Source organism: Sus scrofa, chromosome 4 (genome assembly GCF_000003025.6).
Source record: "Sus scrofa isolate TJ Tabasco breed Duroc chromosome 4, Sscrofa11.1, whole genome shotgun sequence".
NCBI classification, from domain to species: Eukaryota; Metazoa; Chordata; class Mammalia; order Artiodactyla; family Suidae; genus Sus; species Sus scrofa.
This window is the reverse complement of record NC_010446.5, coordinates 69,749,164-69,770,429: the sequence shown is the minus strand read 5'-3', so window position 1 is coordinate 69,770,429 and position 21,266 is coordinate 69,749,164. Positions and strand designations below refer to the sequence as shown.

The window sequence follows — 21,266 nt, the reverse complement described above, 5'->3', positions numbered from 1 at the left end:
TGTTTACATGCAATGAGAGTATCTACAGCTATAAACTAGATAATTTATAATTGATGTAAATGGATGTTATTATGTCAATTAGGCAGCTGTGTCCTCCACCTCTTGGTAAACAGCTTTGAGTGATAAACTGAGTTTGCAGAGAGGTACCTTCTTTTCTTCATAACAGATAAAAATAAATTACCTAGGTAGACCAGGCTGTCCAATTGTTCTCTGGTGAGGTGGATGGAAAATCCAGGCCCTTTCTTTTGACCTGTTGACTGTAGCAAATGGTCAATTTCGTCACGCAGCACTGCCATAGCTTCTGGGTTCCGGAGAAGGTAATACATAGTCCAGGACATAGTTGGAGCAGTGTTTGCCACAGAGGCCCAGAGCAAGCCTAAATGATGTGCTGGGAGAAAATAAGTGAAAAGGAAGATTAATAGCATTTATTACACTGATTAGATTTGCAGTGTGCTAATTAAAAGATGTTAGGACACAGACCCAGCCAAGGATCAGTGCATGCTAATGAGGACCAATAGGCTTCTGAAGTCTAATTTTCTGCTTAATGAGAATAGTTTAAAATGTAATGTGTGTATGGTGGGGTGGGGAGGAGGGGGATGAGATAAGAGGAGTAAATGCCGCTTAGTTATACTCTTTCTCATTATCACCGTTAAGTATCCCGCATTACCACCTCAGCAAGAAAAAAAAAAAAATCAATTATCACAAAGGGTTGTTTCAGAGTAAAACATTTTATCATTAGCCAATTAGAAAGAGCATAAAAATTTTCAAGGTCACCACTTTGTCTTTTTATTTCAAAGGTCTATTGTAAATTATTTTATTTTAGACAAGTCATCATTCAGAAGTTTCTTACCTCCTATTTCAATATCCTGGGGCAGATAGTATTTCTCCAGGATATCTTGCCTCCTTTGAACAACTTCTGACCAGCCTTGGAACTTAGCTAAGTTTTCTGTTGTCAACAGTTTTATCAGTTTCAATCGAATAGACTTGATATTTCCTAAAAGCTCAATGGGCATGCCCGATGCTAATTGTGTGAATTTGCCATCAAATTTGAAAAAGTCATCTTTTAACTCAGTAATAAATGTTTTCCTGTGGCCAAGGAGAATACTTCCATATACAGTTGTCAATGTCATCTCAAATATTACTGAGTTGCAGAATGTGAACAAGGATTCTGTGTGCCAACTTGTGGTTTTTAAGAGCTGGGGTTCAAAAACCTGCTTTAGACTCTGCATTGTGTTTTCCATCAGCATGTCCAGATGCCTCCCTTGTAAAAGCTGATAGCAGGTATGAAGCTCATCGTTCATGGCGTCATCCTCCACCAACTTTTTGATAGAAAATACTCTCAGTAATACTTTATTACTAAATCCTCGAAAGCTTAATTTTTGATTTTTGATCACTGACTGGTACTGGAAAGGATCCAGGATAAATGTGATGTACTTTCCTAAAAGAAACAAATGAGAACATGAGTTTTTGCAGTAGCAAGACCAAACAAAACAAGAAATCTGAAATTTGAAAGATACCTTAGTCAAAATTAAAAAGATCCTAATAACTAACATCTAGAAGGGTACAAAGTTTAATAAAAGTGTATTCGAGTCAAAATGCCACCACATGTTTTCTTTTCAAATGAAAGATGACGGGAAAACTCTAGAAGCTTACAGTGAAACATTCTGGAGTTCCCGTCATGACACAGTGGAAACGAATCCGACTAGGAACTATGAGGTTGCGGGTTCGATCCTTGGCCTTGCTCAGTGGGTTAAGGATCCAGCATTGCTGTGAGCTGTGGTGTAGGTCGTATCTGGCGTTGCTGTGACTGTGGTGTAGGCCAGCAGCTGTGGTTCTGATTCGACCCCTAGCCTGGGAACCTCCATGTGCCATGGGTATAGCCCTAGAAAAAGCAAAATAAATAAATAAATAAATAAATAAATAAATAAATAAATAAATAAAGGAAATATTCTGAAATTCTTTATGACTTTCAAAAAGACAGTTGATTCTTCAAATTTTTATTTTAACAAAGTACCAAGATATTTCAATTCTCTCTCTCTTTTTTTTTCTTTGTCTTTTTAGGGCTACACCCACTGCATACGGAGGTTCCCAGGCTAGGGGTTGAATAGAAGCTGCAGCCACCAGCCTACACCAGAGCAATATCAACAAAAAATCTGAGCCGCACCTGCGGTTCATGGCAACGCTGGATCCTTAAACCACTTAACCCACTGAGAGAGGCCAGGGATTGAACCTGTGTCCTCACAGATATTAGCTGGATTCTTTACCTCTGAGCCATGGCGGGAACTCCCAATTCTCTTTTCAATAGTCTCAAAATTCCTTACTTAAACACTTCTCATATCTTTCCCCAATAAGACAAACAGAAAACAGACAAACAGGTTTATTGATTGTTTATACTTCATATAGAGCTTTTTCATACTTGGTATTATCTTAGTTTTGGTTGGAGACAATAATTTTAACTCAAATAAATGAACATGTGGTACAAATCAGGTACTCACAAATGAATGTCTAATTCAACACTAACAATGAATAACAAATACCAACATTTTCATTTTATAGATGAGAAAATAGTAGCTCAGGGAGATTTAGTGACACGTCCAAAGTCTCAAACTGATTTGTGACTGAAAGAGGATTCCGAACTAGAATTCATTCGTGCTTTCATCTGTTCATTCATGCATTCATTCAACATTTATTGACACCCAGATACTTGGTTGTATTTCTTTCCTCTGAAGCTAAAGCGATAAAGGTATCATCATATCATTACAGACACTCAGAAAGCAGAATGTGAAACAAAGTAAAGGAAGCAGGAAGTGGGATCTGTTTCTGTTGTCCTGGAGATATCAACAAGGGTTCTCTGAGATGGTGATATCTGCTCTATTCATATACCAGTGCAGACTGAGGGTGCTGGGGACAAACACAGATTCCTCACTGAAGTCTCTAAAATTTTTTTTTTTTTTTTTGGTCTTTTGTCTTTTCAGGGCTGCACTAGTAGCACATGGATGTTCCCAGGCTAGAGGCTGAATCGGAGCTGTAGCCGCCTGCCTACACCACAGCCACTGCAACGTGGGATCTGAGCCGCATCTGCGACCTACACCCCAGCTCCTGGCAACGCGGGATCCTGAACCCACTGAGCAAGGCCAGGGATCGAACCTGCATCCTCGGGGATCCTAGTCGGGTTCATTAACCACTAAGCCACAATGGGAACTCCTGCAAGTCTCTGTTTTGACAAGGGCCTCAAGTGATTCTTATAAGGAGACCTACTGAGAAACAAAATCATACTATGGTCTGTCTCTCAAAACTGACAAAGATCTTGGAGATTTCTAGTTTCACCCTTCCCTTCCCACCCTCCTCCACCCCACCCCACCACGGAATCTATCAGCTAAAGAAAGTCAGGAGAAGTTAAGGGCCAAGATCATGCTGTCATCTTTAGTAGCAGAGCCCGACAAGAAGACAGTCTCCATTCACCCTCCCTCTCCTTCCACAGTACCAATTTCTTGTCACTCCAGTGCTATTTTAAGATTCCCGCCAACTGGAGTTCCTGTTGTGGCTCAGCAGAAATGAATCTATCATCCATGAGGACACAGGTTTGATCCCTGGCCTCGCTCAGTGGGTTAAGGATCTGGCATTGCCGTGAGCTGTGGTATAGGTCGAAGATGCATCTTGGATCCTGCATTGCTGTGGCTGTGGTGTAGGCCGGCAGCTACAGCTCAGATTTGACCCCTAGCCTGGGAACCTCCATATGTCATGGGTGGGGCCCTAAAAAAACCAAAAAAAAAAAAAAAAAAAAAAAAGATTCCTGCTAATTAGAAGTCATATGCAGACAGCACTCAATAATAGCACAAGTAAGTCTTTTCTTTCCAAGGACATACATGAAATTTAGATCCCACAAACTTTAATTCTTATTTATTGTCTTCTAGAAAACAGTAAATAATTAGACACAAAAGTCTGTCTAATCATTTGCACTTGGCTTTTCAACGCATTATTCCTGTGTGTGTGTGTGTGTGTGTGTGTGTGAAGCTTCCTTAGATGAACGACTTCTTGTTTGTTATTTACCTAACTCAAACAGCATCACAGAAATTAAATTCAACTTGATGCAAGATTTAGGATAAAGTTTTAAACAATTTTCAACCTCATCCTAGAAACAGGATAAATGTTTTTCTGTTTTGCAACTTTAAAACATAATTTAAGTTTTTAGTGTACATGCATATACATGTGCTATAATTTTTTTCTAAGAGTAAGTCATATGACTTTAACTCCAGTCACTCTATTTCCCCTTAATTTACTTCAAGAGGTGGGCCAATCTAGGAACAAGGGCTAGAAGTGACAACTCTTTCTGGCCAGATCCCAAAGCTGTATCTATAAAGTAAACTGGATTCTGTTTTTCCCTGGGGAGAGCAAAATGGTCTCAACTGGATTTGGCATATTTTATGACACCTGCTTTACCATAGCAGCTTAATTAAATAAAATTAAGCATCTGCCTGACAAATAATTGAAAAAAGAGTCAACTCTCTTATTTTGCAAAAGATATAATTTTAGGCAAGGCTGTGTATTTTCACAGGTGGTGATTCATACATTCCTTCTTTCACTAAATGAAAGGATTTTATCTAAATATCTACATGGAGTTATTTCAGATTAGTCACTAAAATTAAGAGAATGTGTAAAAGGCTCAGTTTGTAAAACACAATTTTTAGAGAATACTTTGAATTTTTTTCTTACCAATTTTCTATATTCATCAAAATCTAAGTGGAAAGACAAAACTATATTCAACCATGGTCATTGGCCTCCTTAAATAGAGACTTCATACACTTTGGAGTTTTCAATCTAGAATTCATCACAAATATGCATATATTCCCCCTCTCTCTCCCTTTCTCTCCTCTGCTTAGGGGTGAGGATATGGGAGGAAACCACAAGATTAATTTCAAATAAAAGGAATAAAAGCTAAATATGGAAAGCTATTTCTGGTTTGCAACCAACTATTAATATTTTTTCAGATAAGCAGTTGTTGTAGATAGGCTCTTTTAAAAAAATCATTACTGGTTAGTTTAAAGCAATTTGTTTGCAGATAAAAATTCTCACTCTTTTCAAAGCTCTTGACCTTCTAGGACCTATAGTTTCTTTGTCTCATTCTTTTTAAATTTTCTTCAACATCTAGGCATTATGCTTCACTTACTATCTTTCTAAATAAGATGTGGATTGCTGAGTAAGTCGTTTTGATATTCTGGATTTTACTTTTCAAGTGGGTTTGGAAGCACTTATAACACTGAAGATGCTAGCTGGCTTTCCAACTTTTAATCTTCAGTATAAACAATTTAAGCTAAGTTTTCCAAAATTAATATTAATTTAAACCATCTGTCCACCATCTGCTAATGTGAAATGCAAAACCAGAGTTTCTTTGTAATCTTTAATCAGACAGTTAGGAAAACACATATACATTCATAAAATGAATTTAAATTTCTTAACAAAGGAAATCTGAAAAGTTATTCTAAAGGCCATGTATTCTTGGAGCAGAATTAACTTTTGTTCCAGTGTGGTTTCATATAAGTGAATGCCAAGTGCCAACAGGCAACTTGCCTAGTTCACAAAGATCACAAGATAGAAACAATATCCTTTGCTGTGTTTTCAAAAAAGGAAAAGAATGTTATCAGCAGTTGATAAGAAATATTGATTTAAAGAATTTCAGAGTTTGCATTCATATAAAATATAAATGTCAAAATGAGGCCCACTTATGCAAAAAAACATATATATATATATATGCATATATAAAATCTTCTTTTTGGATAGTAAATTTGAAATGAGGTCAAAATTTTTAAAGTATTCTTTGCTAATAATTTCATTCTCATCCTTTTGAGGAGCTGGCTGGGCCTTAAGATATTAACTCCAGCATTTCTGAATAACCTGTGCGTGATTCCTTACTAACTCAACAGCCTTTTCACTTCCTTCAAAATTACTTCTTTTAGGAAGATGAAGCCACATGATGCCAAGTATGCCACTAAATGTTAAAAAAAATAGGTCATTCACCCTGATGTCTTATATACAAGTAGTCTGACAGCTCAATCATTATAACCTGAATGTTGACATTTTCATTTCATATAATTGGTGCCATACAGAAACACATCCAAGGGAATTCAGAACAACTATCTGACAGTTTGGAAGAAAAAGGCCCAATCAACAAATAGGAGATAAAGGTGAATTTTTAAGAAATTTTCCGTAACTCTAAACTTTTGATCTCTGTTTGGCTGGTTGGTTCTTCAACAGACATTCTATAAATCTCAAGCTGAAAACATTGGTGGGAAGAGAGGAATGTGAACCAACTTTTTGTTTTATGAGGATGACCACATTACCTAGTCCCCCTCTTATTAGGAAGATTTCACTGGCTGGTGACAATGATGTACAGTGGTGCTTCGCTGGGGTGACATCTAGGGAAAACGATTCCGCTGCACCACCACACCAAACCAATTAGAGAACTATTTTCTGCGACAGGTCACGAATTTACATGGTTTCTCATGAAAAGATGTACCTTTTAATTTCTTTATTAAGATGACATCCGCGTCCCCTAAGACTTTGGGTGATGACAATCATTTGCCCATCATGCACGAACATACACTCACTGAAATCCCATTATGGGACAAGGGTGGGGGATTCTGTCCCTCATTTCACGTTTTCCAAATGAGCTGTTTTGCAAACTGATCATTTGAACCACACACATGAAAAGGATTTCCTGACAGGAATGTATTCAAACTCTAGTAAGGAAGCCAAAAGGAAGGAGCAGGACGTATTTAACTCTGGTTGTCTCCTGCTGAATTTGAAAACATAACCGTGGTCAAATTATTTAGACATTAGAAATTCAGCAAGCTCCTTGGAATCTACGATTAAGATATTAAGTGTCAGCAGATATTGGCTGTTTTTTGAAAAGTGAATGAAATTATTCAAATCTGCCATAAGTTTCTGCTTTATCATTTTAGATTATTTTCGTGGAATGTATTAAAGAGGAAAACTGAAAATATCAATCATTTGTTGTATCTCCTCATTAGAACCTAAGGTTTAATGTTTTTTAAGGCAAGAGATTATTTTTGTTTAAGTGAAGAATTTAGTTTTGTATTATGAAGCCAAAAGCTCCCTTAGAATGGAAGCCACAGCTATGTCCTTTATTTGGATTACAGTAAGAATTTCATCAGCTTTAAGGTATTGGGGATTCCTCATCAAATACTTACTGTGAATCAATCAGTGCTGAGCTCTGAACTAAATGTTGGCAATGGAGGAGTTAGAAAATAATGAAGGAAAATAGACAAGTGAATTGGCAATAAATACAAAATTGATTAAATGCTATGACAGAAGTGAGCCTGGGAGTGATCGAAGCCTGGAGAAGAGGCATCAAACCTAATATAGGGAAGAATATATTAGGTGTCTTTGTGGCAATGGCCTCCAAAGATAAATCCATGTGGGTCATCTTTCAAAGATGACTTAAAAAGAGAAGACCAGGAGTTCCCGTTGTGGCATAGTGGAAACGAATCTGACTAGGAACTATGAGGTTGAGGGTTCAATCCCTGGCCTTGCTCAGTGGGTTGGGGATCCGGCATTGCGGCTCGGATCCCGCGTTGCTGTGGCTCTGGCGTAAGCTGGTGGCTACAGCTCTGATGGAACCCCTAGCCTGGGACCTCCATATGCCACGGGTGTGGCCCTAAAAGAGACCAAAAAGAAAAAGAAAAAAAAAAAGAGAGAGAAGACCAGCATTCTGGCTGAAAGCACCACAAAACAAACAAACACCAGAGGCACAGAAGGGCGTGGTGTGTGAGGAGGAAATGTCAAACAACTTGGTGCATTCATGATGTATTTAGCACCCGGCCAGGAGTAGCCAGAGACAGGGCTGGGGCGGTGGATGGAGCCTAGACCTCCAGCAGTCTTAAGAAGATTGCGTTACAGGCTGTGATTTCTCTGTTTCTAAGATACAAGATTTTTTTCCCATGTCAATTTTTCTTAAGTTGGAGTGCTTACAATCACTGTTGGAAGAGACTTGCCAGGGGAAGGAGTAAGTTGTGATGAAACAAATACTGCCTCTGGTTCATGTGAGAGCTCAGGACCATTTCATCCATTTGGATCGTTTTTTTCTCCCAATGACACAGAAATGACACTTTAAATGAAGTCATTCTGTGTACAAAAGCTTGCTTCAGATACTCGGCAAAGTGATTATAGTAGGAAGACATTACCTAACTTCTTTAGGAATAGAACATGAACTTCCAAGGCTGGTTAGGGAAAGATAAAGGGGGTGGAGCCAAGAAAGAGGCAGGTGTCATATGACCCAGATAAGGAATACTCAGCCTCAGTGGGGGACTCAGAAAGTACAGTGTCCAGAGAGTGAAGGAAGGATGTTTCAAGAAGGAATGGGGGATCAGCATCGTCAGGCCAAGAGGTCCAGTCAGGTGACAGCCCATTAGTGACCTCAATAAGGCAGAGGGCTGGTTAGAGCCAGGAGGTCTCTGGGAGCTAAGCAACCAGAAACAGCAAATGTAGGTAACCCTCTTGAAAAATCCAGATGCAAAGCAGAAAAAAAATAAATAAATAAAAGAAGTGAAACATAACTAGAAGGAGAATATAGGAAAGTTTAAGCGTGGTTATAAGCTAAGGGTAAGGACCCGAGAAAGAAAATAATGAAGTATATATGTGAGAGGAAGGAATAACGAAACGCCAGCCCAGAGGAGGCAGGAAGGCGAGGAGTAAGCATCCTGGGGAAGATAAATGGAGAGTCTTAACGTTCTTTGAAACTGGAGCAAAGGTGGTAAGGATGACTGTGAACCACAAGCACATTTGGTGGGAACCTGAGTGGGATCGTACCTAACGCCTCAGTTCTCTTGGGAAAGAAAGCAAACTTTTGCCAGAGCCCAGGGAGAGATCGGGAGCAGGTACCCAGCCTTCCTGCCCTCCCAGCAGCACACCCAACCAGAAGGTTGAGGGCAGAGGAGTGTGGGTGATCTTGTTCACAGAGATCAGCCTTCTGGGACACTGGCTGGACAGACAAAAGTGCAGAAAAAGAATGGCCAGCCCAGGTGACAAGCTGATGTGGCTATAATTAAATGTCTTCTCTTTCTACATGTGCTCCTTGGCAAAGTGACTCTGCCACTCGGCCCTGGCTCCATAGCCATGAGTCTGGGTTGGCCTGTGACTCGCTGGGACTAACAGAATGTGGCGGTTGTGAGGTTCTGTGACAGCTGAGCCTAAGCCTCAAGAGGCCTAGGACTAGAGATTATTACTGAGGAAGTCAGAGAAAGACAAGGATCATAGGATATCACTTATATGTGGAAACTAATAAAAAATGACACAAAAGAACTTAGCTATAAAAAGGAAACAAACTCACAGACAGTGCATTCAAACTTATGGTTATTGCAGGGGAGACTGCAGGGTGGGGATAGATTAGGAGGATAGGAATAACTTATACACAGTATAGCACAAAAAAGAGATAACTAGCAAGGACCTACTGTATAGCCCAGGGAAATACATATATTCAATATTCTGTAATAACCTATATGGGAAAAAAGAAGGGATCTGTGTCTATGTATAACTGACTCGCTTTGCTGTACATCTGAACCTAATACAACATTGTAAGTCAACTAGACTCCAACAAAATTTTTGAAAAGAAGAGAGGCCTTGCAGCCTTTCTTCTCACCCTCTTAAATACATGTAAGGACATCTTCTTGAGGATGAAGCACCAGGTGGACAGGAAGACCTGGCCAGGCACGAGATGAGGTCATCTTGGGCCATCTAGCCCGAATCAAGCAACCAGATGATTCAAGCCACACAAGCAACCCAGGAAAGACCAGTTGTCATTTTAAGGCATGACATTTGAGGGACATTTGTTATGCAGCCACAGATAGCTGATACAGTGGGAGGGTGTGTGCCTTCAAGAAGGATGAGCTGAGGAGTTCCCGTCGTGGCACAGTGGTTAACGAATCCGACTAGGAACCATGAGGTTGAGGGTTCGGTCCCTGCCCTTGCTCAGTGGGTTAACGATCTGGCGTTGCCGTGAGCTGTGGTGTAGGTCGCAGATGCGGCTCGGATCCCGCGTTGCTGTGGCTCTGGCGTAGGCCGGTGGCTACAGCTCCGATTAGACCCCTAGCCTGGGAACCTCCATATGCCGCGGGAGTGGCCCAAGAAATAGCAACAACAACAACAGCAGCAAAACACAAAAGGCAAAAAAAAAAAAAAAAAAAAAAAGAAGGATGAGCTGAGAACCTTCCAGGTCCTCCTCTCAGCCCAATGATCCTGGGATACGTAGTGATTCTGCTGTTTTTTGGGTTTTGGTTTTTGCGTTTTGTAAACATTTTATTGAAATTAGAGCCACCACAAAAATATTTTTAAATTGGAGTTCCCTACTGGCCTAGCAGTTAAGGACCTGGTGTTGTCAACACTCTGTCTCAGGTTTGATCCCTGGCCCAGGAACCTCCTCATATCTTGGTCATTCTAAGGGATCAAGGAGGGGAGGAGGAATGAATATGTGGAACGTGGGATTTTTCAGGAAGTGAAACTATTCCGTGTGACACTGTAATGGTGGGTACATACCATGATGCATTTGTCAAAACCCAAGGAACTGGACAACACAAGACTGGATTCTAACATAAACTGCAGATTTTTTTTTTTTTCTTTTTAGGGCCGCACCCGTGGCATACGGAGGTTCCCAAGCTAGGGGTCTGATCGGAGCTACAGCTGCCGGCCTGCACTGAAGCCACAGCAACGCAGGATCCAAGCTGCGTCTGTGATCTACACCACAGCTCACGGCAAGGCTGGATCCTTAACCCACTGAGCAGAGCCAGGGGTCAAATCTGCATCCTCATGGATAGTAGTCAGATTCACGTCTGCTGTGCCACAAAGGGAACTCCCACAGACTTTTAGTAACTCCCTGGCTCACCAGCTGCAGCAAATGTACCACATTTGTTTGTTTATTCATAATTTTTTCACTTTTAAAAGTTTTATCAAAGTATAGTTGATTTACAATGTTATGATCATTTCTGTTGTACAACAAGAGTGATTCCGGAAGTTCCTGTTGTGGCTCAGTGGGTTACAAACCTGACTAGTATCTGTGAGGACTCGGGTTCGATCCCTGGCCTCGCTCAGTGGGTTAAGGATACGCTGTTGCCATGAGCTGTGTGTAGTGTACGTTGAAGATGTGGCTTGGATTCCGAGTTGCTGTGGCTGTGGTGTAGGCCAGCAGTTGTAGCTCTGATTTGAACCTAGCCTGGGAACTTCCATGTGCCATGGGTGTGGCCCTTAAAAAGAAAAAAAAAAATCAAAGTGATTCAGTTTTACATATACACAATCCATTCTCCTTCAGAGTCTTTTCCCATGTGGACCATCACAGAATACTGGGTAGAGTTCCCTGTGCTCTCCAGCAGTGCCCTGTGGCCAGTCAGCCCATACCGCACAGTGTGTCACACTGGTGTAAGATGTTAGTGACAGGGAATGCTCTGACTGGGGAAGGAGGAGATATATGGGGACTGTCTGCACCATCTGATCAATTTTCTGTAAACCTGAAACTGCTCTATAAAATCAAGTCCATTAATATGATTTTTTAGAACAATTCTGAAAGGCAAACTAAACCAAACCAAATGACAGGTAACAGTAGGAAAGTGGGGTTCCTTAGGTAGCCTCAAAAGAATTCTATTACTTGTTTTTTAATGTGAGAATTACACTATTCAAAAACATATACGCCGTGGTTGCGGCCCTAAAAAGCAAAAATTAAAAAAAAAAAAAAAAAAGGAGTTCCTGTCATTGTGCAGCGGAAATGAATCTGACTAGGAACCATGAGGTTTTGGGTTCAATCCCTGGCCTCACTCAGTGGATTGAGGATCCGGCATGGCTGTGAGTTGTGATGTAGGTGGCAGACACGGCTTGGATCCTGTGTTGCTGTGGTTGTGGCGTAGGCCAGCAGCTGTAGCTCTGATTCGATCCCTAGCATGGGAACCTCCAAATGCCACAGGTGCAGCCCTAAAAAGTAAAAAACATAAAATAAAATTTAAAAATTAAAAAAATCATAAAAAAGTTTTTTTCTGTTTTAGTTAACAAAACAATAATGTACAGATATTCCAAATTTTGCCTAAAGAAAAATGTGACAACATTAAAGAATGAGTGAGAAAGTCTGATATATGTGAGGAAGTTATAGAAGAACCACTTACCTCCAAGGAGAACAGTGAAAATGTCACCATACTGCTTCTGAAGAGTAGTCATGAAACCTATGGGATCTCTTTGTAATTTCAGGGCTTCTCCAATGAAAGGAAGCCAGCTTTTTACTAAAGGAGGCTCACCAGGTCTCCTATAAGAAATAAAAAGAGAAGGGAAAATAAAAGAAAAAAATTAAATCATTCTTATTTTAATACTTGTGTGTCATTAATCCAGTCGAGAAGTGGACTGGATGAATTACACAGCTTTTTTTTTCGATTCTTTTATTCAGCAGTTATATTGAGGGAGTCCCCACTGTGGCTCAGCATATTAAGAACCCAACTAGTATCCATGCACACGTGGGTTCAATCCCTGGCTCAGTGGGTTAAGGATCTGGTATTGCTGAAAGCGGTAGTGTAGGTCGAAGATGCAACTCAGATCTGGTGTTGCTGTGGCTGTGGTGTAGGCCAGCAGCTGCAACTCCAATTGGATCCCTGGCCTGGGAACTTCCATATGCCATGGGAGCTGGCCTAAAAAGAAAAAGTGAGAGAGGGAGAGGGAGAGGGAGGGAGGGAGACAAGCTTTAATACAAATGGCTCTATTGAATGTCTGTTAATCATAGACATATGTTTATTGAGCCTGTCTAGTGTGTGAGGTTCTGGGGTAGACAGTTCAATTCACAGCTTTTGGTGAGCAACTTTTCTGAGAACTTGTGTCTCATGAGGCCCAAAATGTGGGCAGAAACGATAGACATATTCAGTAAACATTTTGTATTTGAGAGCTCTTGTGCACTCTGGGGGTTAGAGGTCAGGTACTTCAGTTGCCAAAGTAAAGCTCTTTGTTATCTCATGTCAATTAGACTAGAATTACATAATTAGAAGTGGGGCAATTACTAATTTTTTTTTTTTTTTTAGGGCTGGCCTATGGAGGTTCCCAAGCTAGGGGTTGAATCAGAGCTACAGCTGCTGGCCAACTCCAGAGCCACAGCAACACCAGATCCGAGCTGCATCTGCGACCTACACCACAGCTCATGGCAACACCGGATCCCCAACCCACTGAGCAAGGGCAGGGATCGAACCCGCAACCTCATGATTCCTAGTTGGATGTTTCTGCCGTCCACAATGGGAACTCCCGCAATTACTAATCTTGAAAAATCTTTTATGCTGTTGAGAACAATAAAAACCTCAGCATTATTTCCATGGAGGTGTTTTTTTAATGAAGATTTTTACTTGTTATACAAATAAATAGAGTATTTGCTAAATTTTACAACTTTTTAAAAACATATGAAGTGGGTTCAATGAAACACTGAAATGCTGTAAATTAAAAACCAAGTTTCTTCTGTTTTGACCTATAATCCTAGCAAAACTGGACTTCAAAATTTCTTCCTAGTCATTTATTTGGTGAACTCAATCTGATTTTAAGTTAAAAAAAAATCCAAAGCCATTTTATCCTAGAAGGGATTAAAACAAATATTCAAGAGAACTCTGATGATTTTCTATCCCATCTGTGAAGATGACTTATACCACATGCAGAACAACCCATTTTGATTAATCACAAGATATTACTAGCTGAGACCTAATCAAAGATCAAGATTATGATCATACTCAGCATGGAATTTTATGTGGCTAGATTAACCCTATCAGAAGCTTTCATTCTCCCACAACCCCACATGGGAGAATTAAACTTTAAAAAGAAAAAAAAAAGAAAGGAAATATCAGACCTCTCAGGGGAAAAATAAACCGAAACAAAATAAACCCAAGAGAGAAATAAAGGAATTCGGTATCAAAACTTTGCATTCTGTTTTCAGAGGATTATTTATCTTTATACTAATTACAAAATATATGCTGTTGTTTAAATGCATATACTTAGATAAGAAGCACTGCCTAGAAATGTGTATCTTAATCACCACCCCATACCCCATGATTTCCTTTTTTTTTTTTTTTTTTGGTTTTTTGGGGCCACACTTGTGGTCTATGGCCATAGCAACCCCAGACCCAAGCCATGTCTGGGACCTATGCTGCAGCTCATGGCAACACTGGATCCTTTTTTCTTTTTTTTTGCTTTTTAGGGCGGTACCCGCGACATATGGAGGTTCCCAGGCTAGGGGTCAAATTGGAGCTACAGCTGCCGGCCTACACCACAGCCACAGCAATGCAGGATCTGAGCTGCATCTGCGACCTACACCACAGCTCTCAGCAACGCCAGATCCTTAACCCACTGAACAAGGCCAGATATCAAACCCACAACATCATGGTTCCTAGTTAGATTTGTTTCTGCTGTGTCATGACGGGAACTCCAATGCTGGATCCTTTGGCCCACTGAATGAGGCCAGGGATCAAACCCACATCCTCATGGTTACTAGTCGGATTTGTTACCCACTGAGCCACAGCGGGAGCTCCCCCTGTTATTTTTCTTGAATGAAACCTTAGCAATGGAGACTTGCTCTTTTGAGAAACATAAAAGTGTACCAAGAAAACAGAGTAACAGTTAATTTTACATCCAAAGATTAATAAACAAGAAGAGGCTACACATATGACTAGAGAGTCGGTCTCCAAGTCAGAAACTGCCACAGCATGCAGGCTTTTTATCAATGACTTCCAAAATTTGCAAGTGACCAACTTCCCAAAATTTCCTCTCACATTGACTCTCTACCTCAGTCTTTTGACTCTGTTGTGTTGAATACTGCCTGAAAGTTGCATCATGACAAAGATTTCAAAAGGCTTTTTGTTACATCATAATTTAAAGCAACTAAATTTATCTTCTATGCTCTGTCATTTGGTCAAAGACTGTATTCGTCATAGTGTTTTCACGGGGCAAAAGGATAGAGCTCAGAAATCCAGGGGAACATGAACTTAATGTTTAAAGTTAGGGAAACACATTAGGAAGCCGTTTTACTCTCTCAAAGATGAGAGGGTCATCATTTCTTGCAGCTGTGCTCACTTTGGCAGAAATAAGCTTCAAACTGTTAAACACTATGTCACAACTATGCATATTTTCAGGAAAAGATACAGTGCTAGTTCAACTCATGACCCATCAAAGACAGATAACAGAAATCTGTCTTCATCAGTACATTTGTAAAAATTATTTAGGGAGGAAAGACACTTCCATAATGATCCAGAAGGGCCTGCTGACACCTGGCACAGCACAAATACTGCTATTTGTGTCTCTCATGTTCTGTGACTTTGACAATGAAATGCCGACTGCTCACTGCTGAGTGAGGGCAGCGGATGCTTAGTGCTTGCTGGGGCTGCTCAAGTTCCAAAGCTTAAGAGGAAGGGCTCATGGAGTAATAGTGGGTAACTAAAAAAAAAAACAAAACCCAAATCAATGGTCCCTAACCCCTCTTTTGCCCACTCGAACAATACACATTTCCTCAAAGATTGCTATTTAAGAGGACGTATCTTGTAAATTATACAAACTAAAGCTTACAAAGGCTCTCAATGACTAAACACAAGTTCTTTTCATAGACTCCTGCCTCACATGTTCTTTCATACAAGTTGCAGGACACATCAATAGTTCAAATCTATTTGGAAACAAATAGTGGGGAAGAATCTAATTACATACCATAGCCAGAAAATATGAAAGACATTTAAGACTGTTTCCTTTGGTGAAAAAGAAGCATATAAAATGGAAAAGAGTAGACCACCATAGAATACCTGGTTCTTAAGTATATGATGTTCAACTTTGTGTTACACCTTTAGATAAATAAACAGGTACAAGATTTGACCCATCACACACTGTTCCTTAGACCTCTAAAGCCCAGTGCTTTTCAAAGCAAGCTATACTTGTCAAAGTCATTTCTTCTTTTCCTTTTTTCCCCTGTGATCATTCTAGACTAGGAGTCTTGGTTATTGAAACAACCTCCCAAGCAAGTGAGGAGCAACCCTGCTTGCAGAGCAGCTCAGGAAGAACACAATTATGTGTTGTTGACAAGTTTTTAAAGACACTATATTTGTATCAGGTCACCTAATATCTATAACAGTACCCTAGTAATTGCTTAATTTTTCCCAGTTAATAAAGATTGTCTTTGTGTGTGTGGTTAAGATTTCACAAACCACATAACTGAAGTGCATTGCAGTATCTGATGATAAAACCAACCTTTCAAACAAATTTTGCTGCTGACCAAGGCACTTTTGAAGCTGTTCTGTCTTGGGTGTCTTTGACTTACTTTGAAAGCTACTTAATTAGAAAATGTAATGTGCCTCATGGGGTCACTTAGAACTGTGTTCTTTTTCTTTATTTTATTTTTGGCCACACCTGCAGCATGTGGAAGTTCCTGGGCCAGGAATCCACCCAAGCCGCTGCAGTGACAATGCAGGATCCTTAACCTAGCTGTGGCACCACGAGAGAACTTCAGAAATTTATTCCTCCACTCTTTTTTTGGCTCCAACATGGGTACCAGGATCCCTAAAAATGTTCCCACAACTCTAAAGAATTGCGAATCAACATGTTCTTCAGGATAATGGGGAGAGGGAGCCTCCGTTCAGGGCTGTGGATGAAAGGTCCCAAAAGAGGACTATGTGGACGTGTCTGAGTGGGGCATCTCTGTGTGGAGTGACTGAGCTTTGGCAACCTAGCAGTCTCAACGAGCACCCATGTGGGGCCAAGGAAACACAGAACTACATGCCTTGCTTTCCCTGGAACCTAGGTGAATTACAACCAGCTGGGGTGCTTCAGGAAGGGATGCAAAGGTGGAGGACCACTCCCCAAACCCTTGCCAGGAGGCACCCCCGGGAAGCCAAAGACGACCAGCATGAACACCTGTGCAACAGGCATCACCAGATCAACAGAAAGGAAGGGGAAGGAAGACCTCCAAATCTCATTTAATCTTTCTACAAAAGAGACCAAGCTTTAAACTAGAGTGACAAAACCATTTTCACTGGAAATAGTGTTTTCTACCATTGGCAGAAACAGGGGCTTAGAAATTGGAGTTCAGTTATAAACAACTGAAGTTAGGTTTCTGCATATCTGACGCATCCTAGGAAATGTTAAATCCAGTACTCTGGCTATGGAGATGCTCAGTTTTTCCACCTAAAAATGAGAATAATAACATTAAATTTAGAGATTTACCAATTGGGCTGAGACAGAGTATTTGCAAGCAGCTGGCACATAGAGCAGGGTTAGTTTTCCTGCTATTCACATACTGCAAGCAGTGCACCAGAGTGGCTTTGCTCAGCCTGAACACTTTCATTCGTCAAACTTCCCTGCTTATCTACACCTTTCATGGAATTGCTCAGGACTGAAGCAAGGAATTCTCCAACCTCCAGATCACTGGCTGAATGAAGATCTTAAGTGGGCAGATATACATGGATGCGATAACTTCAGGTGAACTGGCACAAAGTCTCTATGCAAAGAGCTGACCTTCTCAAGGAAAGAAGGATCTTTACTCAAGACAACGTCACCTGGTATATTTGTTTAGGATGAGGTTCTCTGGGCATGACCTGATCTAAGAGTTAATAACATTTCTCTGTATAAAATGCAAATAGGAAGGGGGGGCAGCATTAAGGAGCAAGAGAAATAAAAGAAGTGGAAGAAGAGGGGACAATACAACGGTGCCATATCACGGTAAAGTGGGACTCTGTGAAAAGGACCATGACAGTGTAGGCTGGGGCTGGTTGTTCATAGACACCAACATGACCAGTCTTCAACTCTAAGAAGTTGTTTGCTGGCCTGGGAGCCGCACGGCCCTTTTCACGTCAAAACATTCAGTGTGAATCTATTATCACATCACATAAAGGCATGGCCATGGCAATGGAAAAACTGGAGGACTTAGGGCAGCATCCAGCTGAGGGACTCCATGGGGTGGAGGAGAGGGTGGAGGACAGCCAGTGCAGGAGGCAAAGCACAGCAGGGAGGATGAGAGCCAGGGACCACCCCCCCCATCTCGCTATGTAACCAGTCCCATAGGAGCTAAAAGGGGAGCTTGCACGTCCCAGGCATGTCAGAGCATTTAGAGCATTTGTATAAATAAAAGTACTTGGACGTCAAACGATAGAATGATCTCAGCACCTGGAGAACCTGGGTCAACTGAAAACAAACCTGAGAAAATCTGGGTCTATCTGAGAAAGATAAGAGACAAAGAGGAATTCCAGTCAAAGTCTGTTTCTTTATAACTCTCTGAATTCACAAGCCCGACTTGGCACCTTACAAATCACAGGTTTTCAATAATTGTTTAATGTTTGAGAAAGAATACAAATAGAGTGAACTTACAGAGTCTGAGCTTACCATTCTTACCATTTAACTGGTCATTAATTACTAACCAGTTATTAATTAATTAAACCCATTAATTATTATTTTGTTCTGCCAAATACACTGTTGAGAGAATGAAAACCCAAGCTACAGGCTGGAAGAAAAATCTTTGCAAAACTCGTTACTAGACAAAAGACTAGTATCCAATCTGTACAAAGGACTCTTAAAACTCAACAGTAAGAAAAACATTGAAAATGGGCAAAATATTTGAACAAATCTCTTATCCAGGAAGACATGTGGATGGCAAAAAAGCATATAAAATGCTCCACATCCTACGTATGAGGGAATTGCAAATTAAATGTCTCTACACGTATATTAGCGTGACTAAAATTAAAACACTGATAGCCCCAAATCCTGACAAAGTTGTGGGACAACAGGAACTTTCACTAGTGTTGAGAATGAAAGATGGTACGGCCACTCTGGAAGATGGCTGGCTCCTTCTTGTAGAACTAAACATACCCTTACCACACAACCCAGCAATCACGATCCTTAGTATTTACCCAAATGAGGTAAAATTTGTGCCGATACAAAATCTTGCACACAAATCTTTACAACAGCTTTACAACAACTTCATAATTGCCCAAACTGGGGAGCAATACAGATGTCCTTAAACTGGTGAATGGGTAAACAAACTGGTAGGTTCCCAGGAGAACGGAAGAAGCCCCTCCTTTGGAACGCAGATGTTAGAGTTGGACAGCAAGAGACAATGGTCTACGGAAACAATGGCCTGCAAAGATTAACCACCTACAAAGATGAACTGTCCCCTGTACATCAACTCCTGCTGCTGCACGTACCTGGTCGTGAGACTCCAACCCCAACCATCTTCTCACATCGTGTAATTTTTCCCGTCCCCTATAATTATCCCTGCCACAATCACTTGGTCATGGGACTCGACCCCCGCCCCCCTCCAGTTCCTCAAACTGTGTAACCTTCCTCTCATTGTCCTTGCCACAAGTTCCCACCATAGACCCTCGTCGCAGTTTCCCACGACAACCCTTTATAAGAATAACTTCTCAGAGTGGGGGTTGGCGCCATCTTGAGCTCAGCCCACCCGTTTCGGATGCCTTAAAAAATCTCCCTTGCTTTACTGACTTGGCCTGGTGTGTTCCTCCTTCAGCGAACCTAATACAAACACATGTAAGTCCACACAGTGCAGAATTATTAACTATAAAGTGAAAGAGCTATCATGTCATAGTAAGACTTAGAGGGAACTTGACTACATATTGCTAAGTGAACACTCTACATATTGTATGATTACAACTGTAAGGCCTGGAAAAGGCAAGACCACAGAGATGGTTAAAAGAGCAGTAGTTGCTACTGGTTAGGGGGGAAGGAGAGCAGAGTGAGCAGGTGGAGCACAGGATTTTTAGGGCAGTGAAACTCTTCTGTATGTCTCTGTAACGGCAGAAACATGTCATTATACATTTGTCAAAACCCACATATTGTACAACACAATGCAAACTTTAGACTTGAGTTAACAGTAATGAATCAATGTTGGTTCAATTGTAACAAATGCACCATAATGATGCAAGATGTTAATAAGAGAGAAAACCGAGGGGGTGGGAGGTCAGGAGTGGGTTTTGGGAACTCTCTGAAATTTCCTCTTTTTTTTTTTTTTTTTTTTTGGTAAACCTCAAACTGCCCCATAAAATAAAGCATATATATAATGCATTTTAAGCAAGAAGCGTATCAGTTTCCATTTTTAAGGGCTTTTGTTTTTTGTTTTGATTTGTTTTGTTTTTTAAAGACAGGTGATTCTAAGTATTAGGATTGGTCAGTGTGTAAACTGGTACAATCTATGATATTTTTTTTTTTTTAAGAATAAAAAGTTCTAGAAACCAAAAAGTGAGAATATCCGCTGTGGGTTATCCTCAGTCCTGCTAGACCATTTCTCGCTCTGACCTCATAAGGAGCCACTGGTTCGGAATTCCAGGCACCTTTTTAAGACCCTGCCTGGACTAAGTTATTCTGTATCTTTTAGCACAGAAAGCTGGTTTTCAGTGACCTGAGGAACTTTGACCAAACTTAGTTTCTTCCTTGGCATTGCAGGCTTTTTCTTTCTTTTTCTTTTCCTTCCTTCCTTCCTTCCTTCCTTCCTTCCTTCCTTCCTTCCTTCCTTTCTTTCTTTCTTTTTCTTTCTTCCTTCCTTCCTTCCCTCCTTCCTTCCTTTTCTTTCTTTTTGTGGAGTTTTTGACTGTTTTTTTTTTCACCTTTTCTTTACTTTTTGATTCTTCTCCTTTTTTTCTTTATTTTTTCCTCATTTTTCTTTTTTTATTTACTCTTTGTTGTTTTCTCATTTTTCTTTATTCCTTTTCCTCATTTTAAAAATAAATGTGTTAATACTTGTTGTTTATTCGTCTTCATTTATATCTGGCCCTGTGCATTGATTTCCATTATAAAGATCAGTCTTCTGGGTGGGCTTTGGCAGTGATTTTCTTTTGAGGCGATTTGGATCAAGTGTTTCAGCAGCTTTTCTCAGTTTTAAGCTGACCTTAGGGACACCTTGTCTCCGCAGTAAGGGCAAATCTGCTGTGAGGCCCTTTGGCCATCTCTGCCAAGGAGGAGGAGACCTAAGTGGATAATGACTGGACAAGGGTACCTGCTCCCAGGTGAGGCTGCTCCTTACCGGGAAAGGTGTCTGTGAAGATCACTAACACGAGCCAGCAGAGCTTCTGGGGCTCAAGAGGCTACCCCACAAAGTCAAGATAATGAAGGCCTTGGATCACCCAACATCATCAAATTATTTGGCATAATGGAGAGAACACAATCCCCTTACCTAGTGAATCATGGTGGCATGAAAGAGAAAGAGGCCTCAGGCAAATTCTGCTAGAGAATGTCCACTGTGGTACTGCAGACAGAAAACCTGCTCCTGGACA

The 21,266-nt window shown here is 40.7% G+C and overlaps 1 protein-coding gene across 3 annotated transcripts in view; it reads right to left on the bottom strand.

Annotated features, from left to right (window-relative positions):
* Positions 1-21,266, bottom strand: part of LOC100738003 (25-hydroxycholesterol 7-alpha-hydroxylase-like) — a 177,179-nt gene that overhangs the window by 22,702 nt on the left and 133,211 nt on the right. For 2 of the 3 annotated variants that reach the window (XM_021089296.1, XM_013991405.2), the window contains exons 2-4: positions 12,159-12,295; positions 851-1,438; positions 182-388 (exon numbers count right to left, since the gene is read on the bottom strand). In XM_021089296.1, the coding sequence (XP_020944955.1) occupies positions 182-388; positions 851-1,438; positions 12,159-12,295 (932 nt within the window). Of the gene's footprint in view, positions 1-181; positions 389-850; positions 1,439-12,158; positions 12,296-19,184; positions 19,264-21,266 lie in introns of those variants that run through there. The other variant, XM_021089297.1, reaches the window with a different exon arrangement.